Here is a 19,641-nt window from a genome sequence, read left to right as displayed (position 1 = left end):
TAAGAGTCCATTATTAGACTCTGTGATGGAGCTATCCAGGGTCTTGAAATAGGTTCTTCCTGCAACCCCAACACATTTCCAACAGTTTTCAGCATCCTGAGCTTGGACTGGCTAACGGAGACTGCAGCAGGAACAACAGCCCAGGAGAGAGATTTCCTCTGTTTATGTACTTCAAATGCCCTTTCCTTATTAGAGGCAACAAACCCAGCTGAAAGTTAGAATAACAATGTTTCTTTATTCAGAGTCCTCCTTGAAAAAGAATGAACCGTTGCACTCTCTCAAGGCAGAGGCTTTGGGAATTAACGTGCAGGTGTGGCAATGCAAGTTCCCTAAGCTACTCTCCGATGACACACGACCTAATGATGCCACCTTATAGACTGAATGGGGGAGAAGATGTAGGTTTATATTTTGAATCTGGCATTAGTCTGTACCTATTCAAAAAAAGTCAATAAGGGGCTGGAGTGTATTTCAGTAGGAAAATACATTTCCTAGCATGTGCAAGGCTCTAGGTTCAATCCCTCACACTGCAAAAAACAAGTCAACAAGGGGGTTCGTAAGAACAAGAATCTTGTCCACTTTCCATACCTTAGTCCTTTCCTTCCAACCTCTGTCTTACATCTACATGCTGAATTTACACCGACTTTATTTCAAATTACATGACTTTTCCCTCATAGGCCTATCACCCAGCCCAGTAGCAGTCACACAAAGGCCACTACCTTCTCAAGCCTCTGCAAGCCCTTGTCCTAAAAGAATGACCAGAACTGGACACATTCTCTTTCACACATGACACTGGCATCTACATATCTGTACATAAAGGCAGCTCCTGGTGCCCAGGTTAATTCCTTGGGAGTATCAACAAAAACTGCAGTGAGTTATAGGCATGGAAGACAACAGGAGCACACCTTATAGAGGTCAACCTAGAAGACTCAAAAAGCTGGGTGTATGGGAATAGTAATATTTGATAGTAGCTTTAACTATCCCAGAGGATCAGGTTCAGTCATGTGCGCCAAGCAGGACTCAGTCATTTCTGAGTTCTTTTGCATAATCCTGTAAGGTGAAAAGAAGCATACACATTGTGTAATGAGCTTCTTGCTAGTGTCCTGAAAAGCATATGTCTTTGAAAAAGTGCATCAACATTTTTGAGGAAATTAAGATACCAGGAGAACCAAGTGTTGATGGGATTGCAAAATAATAATAGTGATGATGATGATGATAATAATAAAAGTTGTCCTAATAAATGTAAGACACAACAAACAAGATTCAAGGATAATTTCTCCAGGCTAAGCTGATGGCCAGAAGGCCTCTCATATACTTTTGGTAACAGCTTTCCTTAGAAACAAGAGGCCTGGGGTGGAAGAGTCAGGGGAATTAAGATACCATGAGTCTAGGTGGAAAATCAACACTAAATCTCTTTCACCTGTTAATGGTCTAACGTAGCTATAAACAGAGGCTTAAGAATAGGACAACAGTTACTAAATGACTGAAGTGACAATCACTGTAACAATCCCCCCCTTTCTGATTTACAACTTTCACCAACCATCAAAGAGTTACCATAAACCAAGAACTTTAACTGTTTTCTGCAATGGGGTTTAGCGCAGGGAGACAGGAGCTCAGCGGGCCACTGAGAATCCTACTGCACTGTGGAAACTCCAAGGGTCAGGGCAGCTGGGGTTCCTATTCTGCGTTGTGTGATCTGTTTCTTCAGCTTGCCCCTCTTCCCATCTAGCTTAATAGACTCCCCCAGTAGATCTCGGGTGCTCCTTGCTCCTGGTATGCACACAACAGGTGAGAAGCGTATTTCTTAAATACCCTGCTTTACTTGGTCAGCTTATTTTGTTTAAACACAGACAGCAGGACATTCTTGGTAAAAGAAAAAAAAATGCAATTTCCTTAACTCAAAAGAGCTAACTCAAAACAAAACAGGAAACTGCTCCAAATGAAAGTCAGTAGAACAAAAGAGAAATAAATACTCAGAGGCTTGTAGTAAGACTGAGCACATTAGCTACTCAGAGTCACAGTATCCATCTAAACCACCATTCCCCATCCCGGCTGCACACCCCCTGCCCACCCCATCCCCTCTTCAGCTCTGCCCTTTTGTGCATTATGATCCCCAGATGTGGGGACAGATAAGTCCTCCTTGAAGCTGTCTCTTGAATCAGTACTTCACTCCTGGAATAAACTCCTTGGCGTCTGGGTTCAGGTTACTTTTGCTCTGAAAAAAAAAAAAAAAAAAAAAAAAAAAAAAAAAAAAAGTGATAATAAATCCCAAGGTAACCTACACTTTACAATTCATTTTCTCCTCATTTTTTTTTTTTTTTTGGTAGTGCTGGGGATCAAGCCCAGGGCAAGCACTCTTTCACTGAGCTGCCTCCCCAGTTCCCTGCTATGTCTCCTCCCCTTCCCATGACTGCCAGTACCTTCCCTTTAGCCTTAAATAGAGAGACTTCCTGTGACTTGGACTGGACTGCTCTCAGCACCTCCTAATACTCAGCCCTGAACAAGCTCGTTTTCTCCTTCTTGCTTTAGGCTCCACTCATTTCATGACAATTTCCAAAATTTCACCAGAGGCCTCTAAATTCACCTCCAAAGATAATTTTTCAGTTCACTGAGTACATTGATCTGGTGAAAATGTGGATATTATATGAAACCAACCAAGTTACCACAATCTCTCTTTTTCTTTATCTTTCTGTACTCTTTGGTTATCTACTCTCTCATAAATACCTCAAACTGGAGAAAACTGCAGGTCATAATCATTCTGAACACGGTTTGTGTGGGAACTTACACTGCTTACAGAATTCTGTATCACATAAACATGGAAGCAGGGAATTCATTTACCTGATCTAAATATAAGCAGAAATGGCCTCTCAGAGAAGTATGTGCCTTCCAAAATGAACAGATAATTTTATAAAAGAATCACTCAGAAGTAGAGTACTTTAAATAAACATTTGGAAGACAGTAAAAGAGAAAGACAGCACCAGATGATCATTTTAAACCAAACTTCTTCAGTTTTCAAAATTTTATCTTCCATCTCAGTTCCTGGAAAAGCCCACTGGGAGAAAACTAAAGTTGGTGACACTGGCAACACCATTACTTTCACGGTGCTGTGTGAGGAGCAACACGTCTTCCCTGCACCTCTCATCACCGCCTGTCTGAGTGGCAGAGAAACAGCAGCTAAGATGGCTCCAGAGAAAACCTGCCGAAGGCTGTAAGGCCAGAAAGACAGTTCGTGACCCCAAGCCCTACATTCTTTTTACTACATCACGTGGGATTTTACACAGTGCTTACCAAAATATCTTCAGAATCATGACCATCGCTGACTGACAGTCCATTTAACTGCTGCTGCAACTGTCCCATGGCCTGCGGCAGGTCTCGTGCTGGAATGAACCAGTCTTTGTCTTCCTCATCTAGCATCTCCTGAAAGCAGCGGTCCAGGAAGTCTTGCTCTTGCAGCTCCTCCTCCACCTGGCAAGCAAAGGAGAGCAGGTCAGGAGTACTAATCCAGGGGATTCATCCCTTCAAGGGTTTTCCCAATCCTTGCCTTCAGACGTTATTACTCTGCAGCTAAGAATGATCTCGTGTGAGACCTAAGAATTAACATGCTTCTAATGACTGGCTAGAAAAAAGAAAATTTTTATGTTTTTTAACTGAATTCCAACAAGACTGAAGAAATAGTTATCCAAAAGAGCAGAACTCCTAGGTCTTCACGGATCTTGTAAGATCTGTATGTGACACAGATATTTTCCACTTATAGTAGAAAATCATTTTAGAGCTTGGAATTCTTTCCTTCTTGTAGAGAAGGAACTCTTTGAATTTCCCATTTTACTTGGTAGTGAAGATTAAACTAAAACCAATTCTCAGCTCCTGGGCCACTTTTCTAGTAATGACATCCCTAAGGTAGAAAACTACAAAACTTTTAGAACCTTAAAGAATGCTTTTTGGTGTATCACTAGAAAATGATGTCATCAGTGTGGTATTCTCTCAAAACAAGAAATATATGAATATATAAACAACTTCACATTTCAAAATAAAGCAAAACAATATAAATCTAGAATATCTTACAATTCTTTGTAGACACTGTACTCTTAAGTGACAATATACTTCATTCTACAGCTTTCTTGTTTTGTTTTGTTTTCTGAGACAGGGTCTCATTAGCTGGTTCAGGCTACCCTTGAACTTGTTTGTCATCCTACTGCTTCAGCCTCCTGAAAGCTTGAGATTACAGTCATGTGCTACTACTATGCCAGGCTCACCGTGCAGATTCTAGTATGAATTCACTTGTCTTCCTAATTCATATTTGGTAAATCCCTCTTTCCTTCAGCCTGCTTGGTGACAGATTCACAGTTCACTAGCACCACCACCAGTAGGGAGGCCAAGCAAAAAGTAATTCAAATTGGCCTACCATTACCTCATAAATCAGAAGGAAAATCACTTGTAGCCAAGACTTTAAAAAAAGTATTTCAGTGTCGCAATTGGCCACACATTTCATTAATCTCAAGTGAATTATAAAGTTACAAAGTTCTTAAAATAACTATAGCAAAATATTTCTAAGCCACAAGATTTAATATGACTTTGTGTTTGAACATTTCCTAATATTTTCTCTCTCAATGCTTTTTTTAAACACCCCCCTCCCTCACACATGGTACTGAACCAACGGCCTTGTTGTGCATGCTAGGTAAGCACCACTGAATTACACCTCCAGCCCCCTTCATTCTTTTATATATTCCCTTTCTAAAGCTTTTTACTATTGCTGTTTCTGTTTTAAGGCTTTACCATGTGAACCCATTTCCTTTTTTGTAGCAATAATCCACTTCCTTTATATAAGAGTTCTGAAATTAGAACTATAAAAATCAAAAGACAGGGGCTGGGGATTTAGCTCAGCGGCAAAGCGCCTGCCTGACAAGTGCAAGGTCGTGAGTTCGGTTCCCGGTATTGGAGAAAAACCAAAAAAACCAAAAAAAAAAAAAAAAAAAAAAAAAATCAAAAGACAAAGGCATCTCCTTGAATCTCAACAATCAGACATGGATGAATGTTGCCAATGATTTGGGATACACTTATTGTGATTTTTGGTTTTTGTTTTTTTTTGTCTTTTTGTCTTTTTTTTTGAGACAGAGGCTCACTATGCAGTTCAAGCTGGCCTTGAGTTCACTTTATAGCCCAGGCTGGCCTCAAACTCACAACAATCCTCCTGCCTCAACCTCCCAAGTGCTGGTATTATAGGTGTACGCCACCATACCCAGCTGTGATTTTTACTTATTAGACTTTCACAGGAAAATGACAGGAGCTTAGAGTTAAAAAAAAAACCTTGTTAGAAATGTATATACAAAAGAACCATAAGATTTAAAAATTCACCGAACATTTTTCATGTCTTTTCACATGGTAGGTAGATGAAAGACAACATATATTACAAACTACATGTAGTTTTTTCCTTTTCTGGCCCCTGAGTCTTTTTCTCTTTTCTCTTAAATATTCTGTGTGTTGAGCAGGGCATGTTGGCACATACTGATAACCCCAGAACTCTGGGAGGTGAAAGCAGGAGGATCACAAGTTTGAACCCAGCCTGGGAAACCTAGCAATCCATCTCAAAATTAAAAAAAAAAAAAGTTCTGTGTGTAGGATGGGGGATTTATATCATTCACAATTATAACTAGTATTTTCAATCTTATTTAGTCCCTTATTTCCTGAGTAATACTTCCTGAGATCTTAAATAAGTGATACTACCTTTATTGGGAATTTGTAATGGTTTATATCTAGGTATCTTCCCAAAGCCACAGGCGCTCATAGGTGGGGTTTTGGGGAGGTAACTGGATCATGGGGGCATGATATTCACCAGTGCATTAATGCGCTGATGTTATAGCTAATGTCATGTTGGGAGAAGGTGGGACACTGGGGCATGGCCTGGAAGGAGGTATCTCCTTCCCTCCTCCCTTGATCTCTCTCTCTGCTTCCTACTGTCATTCTATGAACCGTTTCTCCTCTGCCATACCACCCTGCCAGCCAACTCTGGACTGAAACCTCTACAAACTGTGAGCCAAAACGCACCTCTCTTCCTTTAAATTGTGGGTGTCAGGTGTTAGGTCTGAGCAACAAGAAAGTAACTAAGACAGAGTTGATTCTTTCTCTCCTAAAAACTGCATTTCAATCCAATTCTACCAGCCCCACATTCAATGAATATCTTTGCAGATTTTAGTATGACTTGGTTTCCTACTTCATATATGGCAAATCCCCTTCCTTCTGTCTGCTTAGTTTCAGGGGTTGTAAGGTTCTTTTCCTATTACATGTCTTGAGTTGAATTTTAAGGAGAAAAAATTAGATTCTAGGTAGCAACCCTAACACAGTATTTTTTGACTCTCCAACAAAATATCTAAGAAAAAATAGTAAGATGAAATAATTTGATAGTAATAAGACCCTACAATTCACCATAGCAAAAACAAAGTAATATACCAGGTACAGGAAGAACTGATATCAATCAAATCCGAAATCCTAAACTCCCCTGTTCTCAAATGAAGGACAAGTAAGTCTTCCCTGAAATACTCAATCCTTCATATTGACACCATGTAATAGTTCAAAATAATGTTGTCAAAGTAGTATTTCCTGAGAAACATTAGGGTTGGGGAAATTTGAACAAACAATTATTTACCTGCTTAGCCCTTTTAAAGGCCTGATATTTACTGCAATCCTTAAAACTGCTAGGGATATAGTATAGTCGTCATTGTTTTCCTAGTTCTCCTCAACCAAGTTATAATTTTTAAGGCTCCTAAATTGTTTTTCATCAAACGCTGTGTGTGCATGTGTGTGTGCACACATATGCATGTGTTTCTGCAAAGAACTAGCTTTCCAGTACTTTTCCACACATTCTGCCCCAGTTTGCTGAACTACATATGAGCTCACAGCTGGTCCATAGTACAGACATCTGGCTCTTAATTGTCCAAATCCTAGTCAGCAGGCTTAAGAGCATGTCTGTGAGTATAATCAGAGCCAGGACAAATCAATTATGCTTTCTACAGTCTATTATTATCCATTAAGAGGCTAGATAAAGGCAGAGTGGAACAGGTAGGTCACCACCAAAGCCAAAAATGACTATTCTAAAACCCACAGATAGTATATTGATCTTCATTCAGTTTTCTTTTTTTTTGTCTTTTGGAGACAGGGTCTCGCTATGCAGTTCAGGCTGGTTTTGAGCTCACTCTGTAGCCCAGGCTGGTCTTAAGCTTGAAAGAATCCTCCTGCCTCAGCCTCCCAAGTGCTGGGATTATAGGCACGCGCCACCACGCCTAGCTCACTCAGAGTTCTTAATTGTCTATTACATCTGCATTTATTTTCAAAATGAAATGCTGAATATCACATTTCCTATAAGCAAATAAAATCAATAACTCACAGCTGGGAGTGGTGGGGTACACCTGTAATCCCAGCACTCAGGAGGCTGAGGCAGAAGGATCACTATGAGTTCAAGGCCAGCTTGAGCTACATAGTGAGTTCAAGGCCAGCCTGAACTACATGGTGAGAGCCTGTCTCAAAAAAAACAAACAAACAAAATCAATAACTCCCAAAGTATAGAAAAACTCACTACTACTGTTCCTTATTGTCCCATAGTTCAAGCTATTAATTTCATGCTAATCATGTGAACTCATGCCAGGCATGGTGGCACGTGCCTATAATCCTAGCACTCTGGGAAGCTGAGGCAGGAGGATTGCCAAGTATGACCCCAGCCTGGGAAATTTAGAGAGACATTATATCAAAATTTTAAAAAGGGTTGCAGATGCAGATGCAGTTCAGTGTGAAGGCCCTGCATTCAATCCCCAGCACCACACACACTCACAAACACAAATCTGTGGTCAGGATAAGACCACAGTCCTGTGGGATTAGGGAAGAGTCCTGTTTAATTTAAGCTCTAGGAATCTCCTTCAATGTTTTACAGTTACCTACAGAAATCCAATAAATAATCTTGTCAGAATAAAGACTGAGGCAGGGCCTCTCCATAGCAATTACTGTGTAACTTAATATCATAGTTCAAATACTATTATTCAGAACTTAGTTATGCATGGGCTCATCAGGTAGGACTTTTCAGCTATCAGATGATTAACTGGATGGCTTTTGTCCTCTTTTAATCAGCACTGTAGAGAATTATCATTATGTTCCTGGTTTGTCTTGTCTTTTAGCATCTGAAGATGCTTTTTGGTCATTCCAGCTGAGGCCTCCAAGTATTTTTTTAAGTATTATAAAGCCAACTGCACCCATTTCTTTTGTTTTCCTTTTTGTCAAACTGACAGTAAAATATTATAGCTGCATCATATGTAGATGAGGGTTTCACTTCTTTACCTGTCTGTTGAAATCCTCTTCATTCTCCATCCACATGTACTCTGCAAATGGGTTTTCCTTCTCATCATGCCCATTTAATCCCTGGTCCTCTTTGGATTTTACACTGGGTGGTGTATTTGCCACGCTGGATCCATTCATTATGATGGAATCTAAACAGAAGCAAAAGAAAGGTTAAGAAGAATATAAGGATCAAGGAAATGTAAACCTAAAACATCCTAACTCTTTCAAAAGCTTTTAAAGTTCTAAACAAAGATTTTTAACTTAAGTGAAGAGAAACTGTTAGACTCTGTTTTTAAAGAAATCAACTGCATCCCTTGCAGATGCCAAATTATAGATGTACAATTTTTTTTAAAAAAATTTAGTTTATTAGTACATGTGTAATGTTTACATTCCTGTGGGAAGCTGGTACAGGTACACACATCCTAGTTCTTTTTACATTCCCTATACCCCTGGCACAAAAACAGATATGAGGATCAATGGTATAGAATACAGGACCCAGAAACAACCCCAAGTATATTCAACTATTTGATCTTAGACAAACGGGCCAAAAACATACTGGAGAGAAGATTGCCTCCTTAATAAATGGTGTTGTGAAAAGTGGCTATCCACATGCAGAAGATTCAATCTGGACCCCTATCTCTCACCATCTACTGCTAAAATCAAAATAGATCAAAGAACTAAATGTTAAACCAGGAACAATCTGCTGGAAGATAAAGCAGATAAAACTCTTTAAATTACAGGCATAGTGAGGACTTTCTGAACAGAACCTCAGTTGTTTGATGATCGAAACTACAGGAAATAGTTTTGAGAATCAACAATTGGGATCATTTCAAAGTAGAAGATGTACAATTCTTTAAGGATTAAAAGAAATGGCCAGGTATAGTATTCCTAGGTGAGAGCAGTAGGGTAGGGTAGAGGGTAGGAATTTTCCAATGCCAAATTTCCTCTACAACCGAATCCAGAACACCTTGCTTAATATTTAAATAGGAAGACAAAGTATACTCTTAAGAAACATTGGAAGTACCACCTGCTCCTTATTATGATTCTCAAGTTTTTTCTTTAAAATGTTATTTCAAAAAATAATACATGTTCATTGTATTGAGACGCAAAAAGGAGAAAAAATTGACCACCCATCCCAACATCTAGAGTTCAGTACAATTAACAATGTGGTACACCAAACCTTCCTAACACCCCCAATATGCATGTAGATACAGACAATACACATACATTCCCCAAGTATTCTTTTTTTTTTTTTCTTTTTTGATCTTTGTTTGTTTGTTTTGGTTTTTCTCCGGTACCGGGAACCGAACTCACGACCTTGCGCTTGCCAGGCAGGCGCTTTTTGCCACTGAGCTAAATCCCCAGCCCCCTCTTTTTTTGATCTTTTTAAGACAGGGTTTTGCTATGCAGTTCGCCTGGTCTTGAACTCACATTGTAGCCCAGATTGGCCTCAAACTTGCAGTGATTCTCCTGCTTCAGCCTCCCCAACGCTGGGATTACAAGCGTGTGCCACCATACCCCACTGTCTGGCTAATTTTTGATGACTGTTTTGATCCAAAGAGTTTTTGTATCTATTCTTAATAGTAATAGGAACATATGATACATGATGCTCCACCATTTGGGGTTTTTTTCTCATTTCTTTTAATATAGCCATACTCTCTGGAGTGTGTCCAATGTTTCTGTATTACAAAGCATGGATGAACTTCTTGTATTTCTTTTTTCTAATGATTTCCTTAGAGCAGCTCCTAAAACTGGAACTGCTACATTGCAGACTTGTTCATTTTTTTGAAGGCTCTTGATTTATTAACATCCTGCCATAAAAATTTAAATTCCCACTAGTATTATGTAAGTGCCTATTTCCCCACATTCAGGAGTATTGTTATTTTAAAAATCATCCCCAGTCCTTTAAGAGAAAATATGGATTTTTGGGGCTGGGGATGTGGCTCAGTGGTAGAGTTTCTGCCCTGCATGCACAAGGCTCTGGGTTCAATCCCCAGCACCACCACCAAAAAAAAAAGGTATGTATTTTTTGTTTAAATTTCTTTCTTATTTCTTTTTGATACCAGGAATCAAACTCAGGACCTTGCACTTGTAAGGCAGGTACTGTGCCACTGAGCCATACCCCAGACCCTTAAATTTCTTTGATTTTTGCCGAGGCTGAATATTTTGAGATGTCTGTTTACTGTCCATTTTTCTATTGAGATATGTAACTTTTTCTTATCTTTTGTAAGAATTTTTATTACATTTCCCATAATTAAAAATAATTTTTAAATAATTTATAACTAAGAAAAAAAAGCTTTTGAGACAAGGTCTCACTGTATAGTTCACTGATGATTGTTTTGATTCCAAGAGTTTTTGTATCTATTGGCCTTGAACTTAACGATCCTCCTGCCTCAGCCTCCTGATTGCTGGGATTACAGGGGTGTGCCATCATGCCCAGCTGCCAAAAGTTTATAACTAAAATATATTATATTCTGGGGCTGGGGATTTAGCTCAGGGGCACAGCACCTACCTGGCAAGCGCAACGTCATGAGTTCAATTCCTGGTACCGGAAACAAAACAAAACAAAAAAAACTTAAAATATATTATATTCATTACATTTGCTTAACTTCTTGGTGGTAGTTTTTGCTAGATTTAATTTTTGTCTACGGCTTGTTTGTGTATGCCTGTCTATGGTTTTTAAAGGATATATATTAAAAGAATTACTTATTTTGGCTTTTAAGTCTATTTTGATATTTTTGTTGCCATTTGGAATAATGTCTTATTGTTGTTGTTCTTTGCCTAAATCCTAACCATTCTTCCAAAAACACTCCAATCTTTACTCACTTCTTTCCTTCTCTAAGTTATACCTGGCGAGTATAAGGTTAAAGTACTTAATTGTTCTGTTTCGTGTGTATAATGTCTTTCCTTCCAATTACATTCTCAACTCCTGAAAAACAAGACTGACATGTATACATTTCGTAACTCACTCTAGGATTAGGGACTCCATAAATACTTGTGGTTTAATTGTGCTTTGGCAACTTTCTCTATCCCATTTCCTTTCTACCACAACTCCATCTCCACCCAGACTCTCCTTCAGGCTCCTTTAAATTTTCCGTAACATATTATTTTCCTCTTGTTTCCATCTAGTAAATACTCTTGAAATTTTTATCTGCTTCTTGGTAAACTAAAAACTTCTTTTTTTTTTAGCTTCTTTTAGAGTTTCTACAATTTCCTTATCTGGACAGACATCAAAAATGTAATCTCATAAAAAGACAAAGCAGAGCTATGAAAAGTAAAGAAATAATGGAAAACACATTGGTAGTTCTAAAAGAACTTCATTTAAAGCAAAGTCCACTTAATTCATTAGGTTTAAAAAAGGCACCTAGTATGAAATACATCTGTTTAATACATTGTCGATAGCATCCAAAGAAATCAATGTCTACTCCAAATAGATTCACAGTAACAATTGCATAGGGCTAGGGAAGAGAAGGATACAGTGTACTGTACTTTACTTTTACCAATTCCATTTGCAACATAACAATTAATAGAAGGAAATCTTCTCAAAATGCTAGGGCAAATCCATAAGTAAGCATGGTAGTCCTAAGCACACAGACTAAAGGTCCTCAACTTTGCTGGGCAGCAGATTATACTGTGTTATATTTCTGAAAACTTATTGGCAGTTATTTACAGCCAGCAGAGCGATTTCTCCCCAGCAATACAGAAATCACCCACAGAGAATCAGGGTTCGGTTTTCTAAAACATCCGCCTTTATTCAAAATATAAATCCTGACCGTGTATGACTGTATGGAGAAAGAGAAGGCAAAGAAAGAACAGAATAACTCAAGCTGACTTAAGAGCTAGGTGGAGCAAAGAGAGCAAATTGCAGGATGTACTTGTTCATGAGAAAGGGAACAGGAAAATTACCACAAACTCAACATGGGGATGTTATCTGTGATTTTATATGTGTATTCTGGCTTTCATCCATGGTTCCCAGTTCATAAGTCCCATAGTGTTTGTTATTTCAGTATGGCTTTGGAGCAACAGAGGTGAAACAGAGTCCTTTCTCTTCTTCTCTTTTCTCCTCTTTCTCCCTCCTTCCCTCCTTCCTCCTCCCTCTCCTCTCTCCTTTTACCTGTTCATTTTTTCTCCCAAAGGCAGCACAGAAACTAGAATTTCTTTTTCATAGCAGGTCACAGGAACTAAAAATATAATTTTCACTCCCCCTTTTCTGTCTTGGTGCTGGCCATAAAGAAATTTTCTGACCTATCTTGTGTGATAGTAGATCACAAGATCTTCTCTTTAGAAAAGGTCCTGTGCCATAGCAGGTAGTATGTTGCAGAGAGAGGCACAGAAGAATCTCAACAAGCTTTGCTGGGTTAACCCACTCCATCTATTAGCATTAGATCACAAACCCTTTTTGTCCAATCACTTTGCTACATGGTTACCTATGCTTTAACCATACTTCTGCACTAAAGTCTCAAAAACAAACAAACAAACCAACAAAAAAAACCCAACAACCTAAAAAGACTGGGTTTGGAGAGCTTCTGGGTAGCTGAACACATGGAGGTTTACAGGAAGGTAAACAAGAGCTCACCCATGTGCTAGGAGGTTGGTGTACCCAAAAGTTCCTGGGCTCAGAATCCTTCCAAACTTCATTCTACGTATCTTTTCTTCTGGCTAGTTATCTATATCCTTTAAAATACTCTTTTTTGAGGGGTGGTGGTGCCAGGAATCAAACTCCGTACCACATGCTTACCAGGCAAGCACTAAACCCAGGCCCTTAAATACTCTTAATAACATACTAGTAAACACAGTGTTTCCCTGAGTTCTGTGAACTACACTAGCAAATTACTTAAACCCAAGGATGGGGTTGTGGGAATCCCAATGGAAACCAGTTGGTCAGAAGTTTCAGAGGCCTGGAATTCTGAGGGGCCTCTGAAGAGCCTGTCTGAGACTGTCTGAGAGCCAGTCTGTTAGGACTAACCTCTCATTCTGTGGAATCTGATGCGACTTCCAAGCAAACAGTGTTAGAGTTAAACTGAACTAAAGGGAAGATGACCAATTGGGATCTGCTGGATTGCTTGCCTGCTGGTGGGAAGAAATCCTCACACATTTTGGGATCGCAGGGGTGATCTATGTTGTAAACATACAATGGGAGAAACTGAGTACTGTATGTTTTCCTTCATCATCATCAGATTACCAAACTTAAGGCAAATACTTCAAAAATGAAACCACACTTATGGTATTGTTAACTAGAAAAATGCTTCCTCATAGTGTTGTACAGTGTTGATTTGTATGCTATATCATTCAACAGGTGTCTTCCACACAGTTGGAAAGTCTGGTTTTTCCAAATAGCAGCAATCCAAAAACAATGTATAGTTTTTAAAAATTTAGTGAGGGCTGGGGATATAGCTAAGCAGCACAGCGCCTGCCTGGCAAGCACAAGGTCCTGGGTTTAATTCTCAGTACCAAAAAAAAAAAAAAAAGAAAAAACCCAGCTTAATGAAGTACTTTCATATCTATGCTGTGATGTAAGAGACATAATCTATTAAATCTCATCTTAGAAAAACCACTCATACGGTGCTATAGTAAGACCAAGAAGGGTACCAGATTCAGGGGTTACAAATCCTTCTGTGTTGTTGAATTAGTTTAAGAATAAGAATGGTTTACGGGCCTAGTGAGTAAGAGTGAACTGGTACTTAGGGTTCCTTGACGTTATTAACCCCTTCAATTTAGTAGGAAATAGGATGATTTTGTGGGAGACTGGTAACTCCTAAGGAGGCATATGAATGTTTTCAACATGAGGCAGACACAGGATAGAATAGGATCATCACTTTTAGCATCCCAGATTCTTCTGTTCCCAGTTTCATGTAATATTCTCTTCCTATTCCCACTTCTCCCCAGCTTACCATCCACCGTGCTTGAGCACAGTGTTTCTCTAGCCATTCCACTTTACCATTTTGGGCATTACTTTACTTGATCCTCACCACGTCAAGGCACATCCCTGTGAAAGTTTAGTACAGTGGGGAAAAAAAAAAAAAAGAAAAGAAACAAAAATGGCCAGAGCTTTCGGAGCTGGAGAAAACGCTTGGTTTTGTAAACAGGATTAAGAATCAGAATGGCCACCATGTTGTTAGCTATGCTACAGGCCCACATGACAAAGAAATGAACCACTGTGTGTGAATTCACAGCGCACCTTTCTACAACCAAGCCTTCAGATGCAACAGCAGCCTTCAGTTGGCAGCCTGAATGCACTTGACTGAAGACTCTAGGGCAGAGACACCCAGTTAAGCTGCTTGCAGATTCCTGACCCACAGTAAGTATGCTATAATAAATGTTTGTTGCTTTAATTCCTAAGTTTTGGGATAAGTTGCTTTAGGATAATGTCTCTAGGATATTTCAAGAATACATGCTCCATCATTTCAACACTTTGAACACCCACGGCTTTCAGATCCAACATGCTCATACTAAAAACTAGCTATTCTTTGGACCTAAATGAGATTTTTCAGAAGCTATAAACCCACACTGTTTCCAGGATAACAGTTTGACAGTAAAGAATATTCGGGATTTTTGACTGAATTAACTTGAAAAAGACTATTAAAAACTACTCTATACTATTATTTCCTATACAGGCAGTTTCATTACTCCCTTCCATATAATTAATACCATTTTAAAAATTAAAGGTCATGGATAATAGTTTTAATGAGGTTTTATCTTTTCTCATTACATCTTAGGAACTCAGGTCATTAGCTCAATCCACTCACTCATTAATACCTGAGCGTCTATTTACACTAGGCACTGTGCTTGACTGGTGCTTTGGCAGGGTACCTGGTCCTTGCCCCAGCAGTATTTACATTCTCTCAACTGAGAAACAAATAACTAAGAATAATAATGATTCACGCATTAAAAGGAGAAGTAAAAGGATAATCCTAGAGTGGGCAAGTTTTTACTGGTATCTGAAAAGTGTAAGTTAATAGCTAAAAAGAGAAGAAAAGAAAACATGTGCAAAGATTCAGCAGCAGGAGAGAACATTTTGGGGACTAAAAGAAGGTAGGTGTGGATATGGTAGAAGAATGACAAGGAAGACATGAGGTTGAACAGGCAGATGAGGCCAGATCATACAGGACCTTAGAGACCACACAAAGGATTTTGGAGTTTATCCTAAAAGCAGTAGAAGCTACTGAACAAAATTGTCCACAGCACAGTGACACGATTCAAATTTTGCCTTGAAATTATTCAGGCTGCTCTGTGAAAAGACTAAGGGATGAGACCGGTATAATAGCTAATATTCTAATCCAGATGAAAATACTGTGGCTAGTTGGGTTACAATAATGGCAGTAAGAGAAAAGATGGACTACAAAATGATTTTAGGAGATTTTGGCAATAAACTGGATGTGGGGAGCCAAGGTGAGAAAAACATCAAAGATAACTTTAGCATAGGAAACTAGGTGGATGGCAATGTCATTCACTGAGCTGAGGAACTCTGTGGGAAGAGCAAACTTTTCTCTGGTAGTGATAGGGGGTGGGATAAGAAGGGTGATGTGTTCTATTTTGGACATGTTGGGTTTGTAATGCCTCCAAAACACCAAAATGGTGATGTTAAGTAGGTTGGCTATATGCATCAAGAAAAGGGGAGGTCTGGCTAAATATAGAAAGTTGGAGTAGTGACTTATATAAATGGTAACTGAAATCATGGCACTAGAGGATACTGCCTAGGGAGAAAGAACGAAGTGAGATGAAAGAAGGCCCAGCTCTGATGTATGTGAACATTTTAAAAGTCAAGCAGAGGAGAAAGATAATATGAAAAGAGACAGAATAAACCAGAAGATGGTGGCATTACAGAAATCAAGGCAGGACAGAATTCCAGTCTAGTGGATTGACCAGAAGCCCTCCTACCCCCATACATGTCCATGTCCTAAGCCCTGGAACTTGCAAAGTCCACCTTATTTGGAAAAAGGGTTTTTGCATGTGTAATTACATCAATGACTTTGAGATAAAGAGATCAACCAGGATCCTCCAGGTGGGTCCCAAGTCTAATGATATGAATCCTTATAAGAAAACAGGCAGGAGGAGATTTCAGACAGAAGAAGGAAAGGCAGTGTGACCACAGAGGCCGAAGTCAGAGGGAGCCAGTCACAAGTTAACAAAGCCTGCACTCAGCAGAAAGCAGAAGAGGCAGAGAACAGATCCTCATATCTACAGTCTCCAGAGGGAACAAGGTCACGCTGATAAACTGATTTTAGACTACTGGCCTCAGAACTATGAACAAATCAATTTTGTGTTTTAAGCCACCACCTTGTGGTAATTTGTCATAGTAGCCACAGGAAACGAACACATTCCTGTGAAGTGGGGCTGCTTTCTGCTTCTCAGGCAGTTCCGTAGCTGAACAGCTATTCCCCACAGCCAGTGACAACTCTCTGGAATGTGTTTTTGACACGTTAAATTACTTCAAGAGGGAAAATTTCATTTCTAGGAAATTTTTAATGTGTTCTTACTATTTTAGTATTTAGCAAATACCAAGTAGTTACAACATTTTTCTTACGTGCTATAGGCCAGATATAAAGCTTACCATATGGGATTACTTAAACTGGAAAAAATCCATACCAGGGAGTCAACAAAAATCACCGAAAGGGACAACTTCTACTTTATCTAACATAATTTTGGGGGGAAAAGAGAATTCTCTCACCATTGCAGTCAATATAGGGAGAGGGAATCCAAACAGCATTAAATACCTATGTAATAGGGTACAGAAAACTCACATATAATACATATATAATGAGGTAAAAGTCTTTTCAAGAAGTGATATTTTGGGTGGGAGAAACTCTTTGAAAGTTAATTTGTTAGAGAAATCAGTGTCCTTGAGGGACCAGGTCAGGGCAAAACTATTCCCTAGGAGAAGGGAAACGTTTCTCTGGGTAGCAGTAGTACAATCCTGAAACACAGTGAAGGTGAAAAGTCAGTATGGTATGTTTTAGAGGGTGAAAGGCCTTGCACTGTAATAAGGAACATACCTTAAGAGAGTGGTGGCAAACCTGTGACATATGTATTATTTTTTTCTTTTAAGATAAATGATGTTAATGTATGAGTTGTTTCTTCTAAAATAAAACCTCAGTATTCAGGTTTAATTGCAGTGTTGGCACTTTGCAAAAAATAGTGGGTTTTGGGTTGCAGTTTGGGCACTCATCTTTAAAAGGTTCACCATCACTGCCTTAAAACCTCCAATTTTCAGTAAACTACTAGGTTCATGTAAAATGTAGGAGCCTATGGATTTGCGCGTGTGTGTGTGTGTATGTGTGTGTTTTTCTGTAACCACTGAAAAGTCCGGATTTTATGTCTGTGTTGTAGAGTGAAACTAAAGCAGGTTACGAGTTGAGAAAGCATTTAAGATTAGATCCCTGAGACTTTTACAGGAAAGAGAAGGCACTGCTAGATATCTGAGTTATGTACAGAAAACAAGCAATCTACCCAAAATCAATGGGAAAAAATAAAAGTAAAATGACAGCTCCTTTAAGTATTTCACCAACATCTTCCCTTTTAATCTTCACAATAATCCTATAAGGCAATGGCTGATAGGATCTGTTTTTCCAATGAATTCTCTGTCTTTTGGAGATTCATTGAACACCTTGCCTAAGGTACAACCTAGTAAGTGCCAGAACTCAGGTCTTTCTGACTCCAATGCCCATGCTATGCTCATAACCATTACCCACTTTAGTTCCAGAAAGGCTATGATGATAAATTCTGATTTTTTTCTCAAGTACTGCAAATAGGGGTAGGAAGCTAGCTGAAGAAAATGCTACTCAACAAAATGACAGTGAGGTCTTTTTCTTTTTTGAGACAAGGTCTCGCCATGTAGTTTAGACCAGACTTGAACTCACTATGTAGCTCAGGCTGGCCTTGAACTCAAAGTGATCCTCCTGCCTCAGCTTCCTGGGTGCTGGGATTATAGGCAAGTGCTGGGATTACAGGCATGCACCACCACACCCTAAGGTCTTTGTAAGGAAAATATAAACAAGGTCACATCACCTGCTACTGTGTTTAAGTCTAAATAAATTATATTTCTGCCATAAACATATAATGCTCCATTTAATCTGAAGATTGGTGGTACTTTTAAAATCAGAAAACAGGCCCCATCAAATAGTTGTATAAATCTCTTATCCACAATTCCACTTCCCAAAAAGTAACCAAAACTAAAAGTTTTTCATATACTTCATATCAAAACTCAGGTGACAGTAAAACTTGGCCTAAACTGACATGAAGCTATGTATAACCTTTATTTATCTCATTTAGTGTGAATACTCCTGCTTTATTCTGAAATAGTTAATGTGTGTGACAAAGGGTATTGCACCAGACTCAATGGTGCATTATAGAACAGAGAGAAAGTATCCTTCTAAAATCTGAAAATTTCTGAATCTGAATCTCATCTAGCCCCAAGGGATTCAAACTTTCTACGGGCCTGTTTTCCAAATGTTTTAAAAACAATTTTTTAGAATGATTAGATCAGAAATACTCAGTCTCCAAGGATTTCCTAAACCATAAAATGTTTTTAAATATTCTGAAGAAAACATAGGACTATAATTTTTAACTGGTAAGGAGTAAAAATATCCTTACTAACATCACTTTATATAAAGCTATTTAATCACTAAATAAATAGGAAAGCCTTAATTCACTGCAAAGGATAATTTGTTAAACTGAATACATTATTTTAATGAAAAACACTACTCGGTTTTCTTATTTCACAGTCTGGTGAAAATTCACCTGAGACTAGCACTGGTCTGATCTGAATCACAGGAACATGCTGGCTATACAAATCCTTTGAGGAAACATACCCACCCCCACTAGGATCCATCCTAAGAGATTATAATCCAGCTGGTTTGGTGTGGGCATACCCAAAATCTAAATTGTTTTTTAGAAAACACCTGGGTTGCTGGGCATGGTGGCATATGCCTGTAATCCCAGCACTCGGGAGGCTGAGGCAAGAGGATCATTGTAAGTTCAAGACCAGGCTGGGCTACAAAGTGAGCTCAAAGTAGCCTGAACTGCATAGTGAGACTCTAGCTCAAAAAGACACACACACACACACACACACCTGGGTTATTTTTAAGTATAGGTAAGTTTTAGAACCACTGATCTAGTCTGCAAGATTTAGTTCTACCCTCCTTCTCTTTACCTAAATTCTTCTCTTAAGAGTAAGGACAGTGAGACAGGAATGTTTCTAAGCAGGGAACCTGCCCACCCCAGTTTATAATACAGTTACTCCTCTAAACAGTATAGGCTGGGGGCTGGGGATTTAGCTCAGCGGCAAAAGCGCCTGCCTGGCAAGCGCAAGGTCGTGAGTTCGGTTCC

The 19,641-nt window shown here is 39.0% G+C and overlaps 1 protein-coding gene across 2 annotated transcripts in view; it reads right to left on the bottom strand.

Moving 5' to 3' along the window:
- Positions 1-215: 215 nt before the first annotated feature.
- Paip2b (poly(A) binding protein interacting protein 2B) overlaps positions 216-19,641 on the bottom strand; it is a 33,508-nt gene continuing 14,082 nt past the window's right edge. For both annotated transcript variants that reach the window (XM_005385602.2, XM_013514637.1), the window contains 3 exons: positions 8,317-8,465; positions 3,286-3,462; positions 216-2,212 (listed from right to left, as the gene is read on the bottom strand). In XM_005385602.2, the coding sequence (XP_005385659.1) occupies positions 2,156-2,212; positions 3,286-3,462; positions 8,317-8,454 (372 nt within the window). In that variant the 5' untranslated portion in view covers positions 8,455-8,465 and the 3' untranslated portion in view covers positions 216-2,155. The remainder of the gene's footprint in view (positions 2,213-3,285; positions 3,463-8,316; positions 8,466-19,641) is intronic.

The sequence above is a fragment of the Chinchilla lanigera genome, unplaced genomic scaffold (genome assembly GCF_000276665.1).
Source record: "Chinchilla lanigera isolate Chin_1 unplaced genomic scaffold, ChiLan1.0 scaffold00023, whole genome shotgun sequence".
Lineage (NCBI taxonomy): Eukaryota > Metazoa > Chordata > Mammalia > Rodentia > Chinchillidae > Chinchilla > Chinchilla lanigera.
This window is presented reverse-complemented; position numbering and strand designations above follow the sequence as displayed.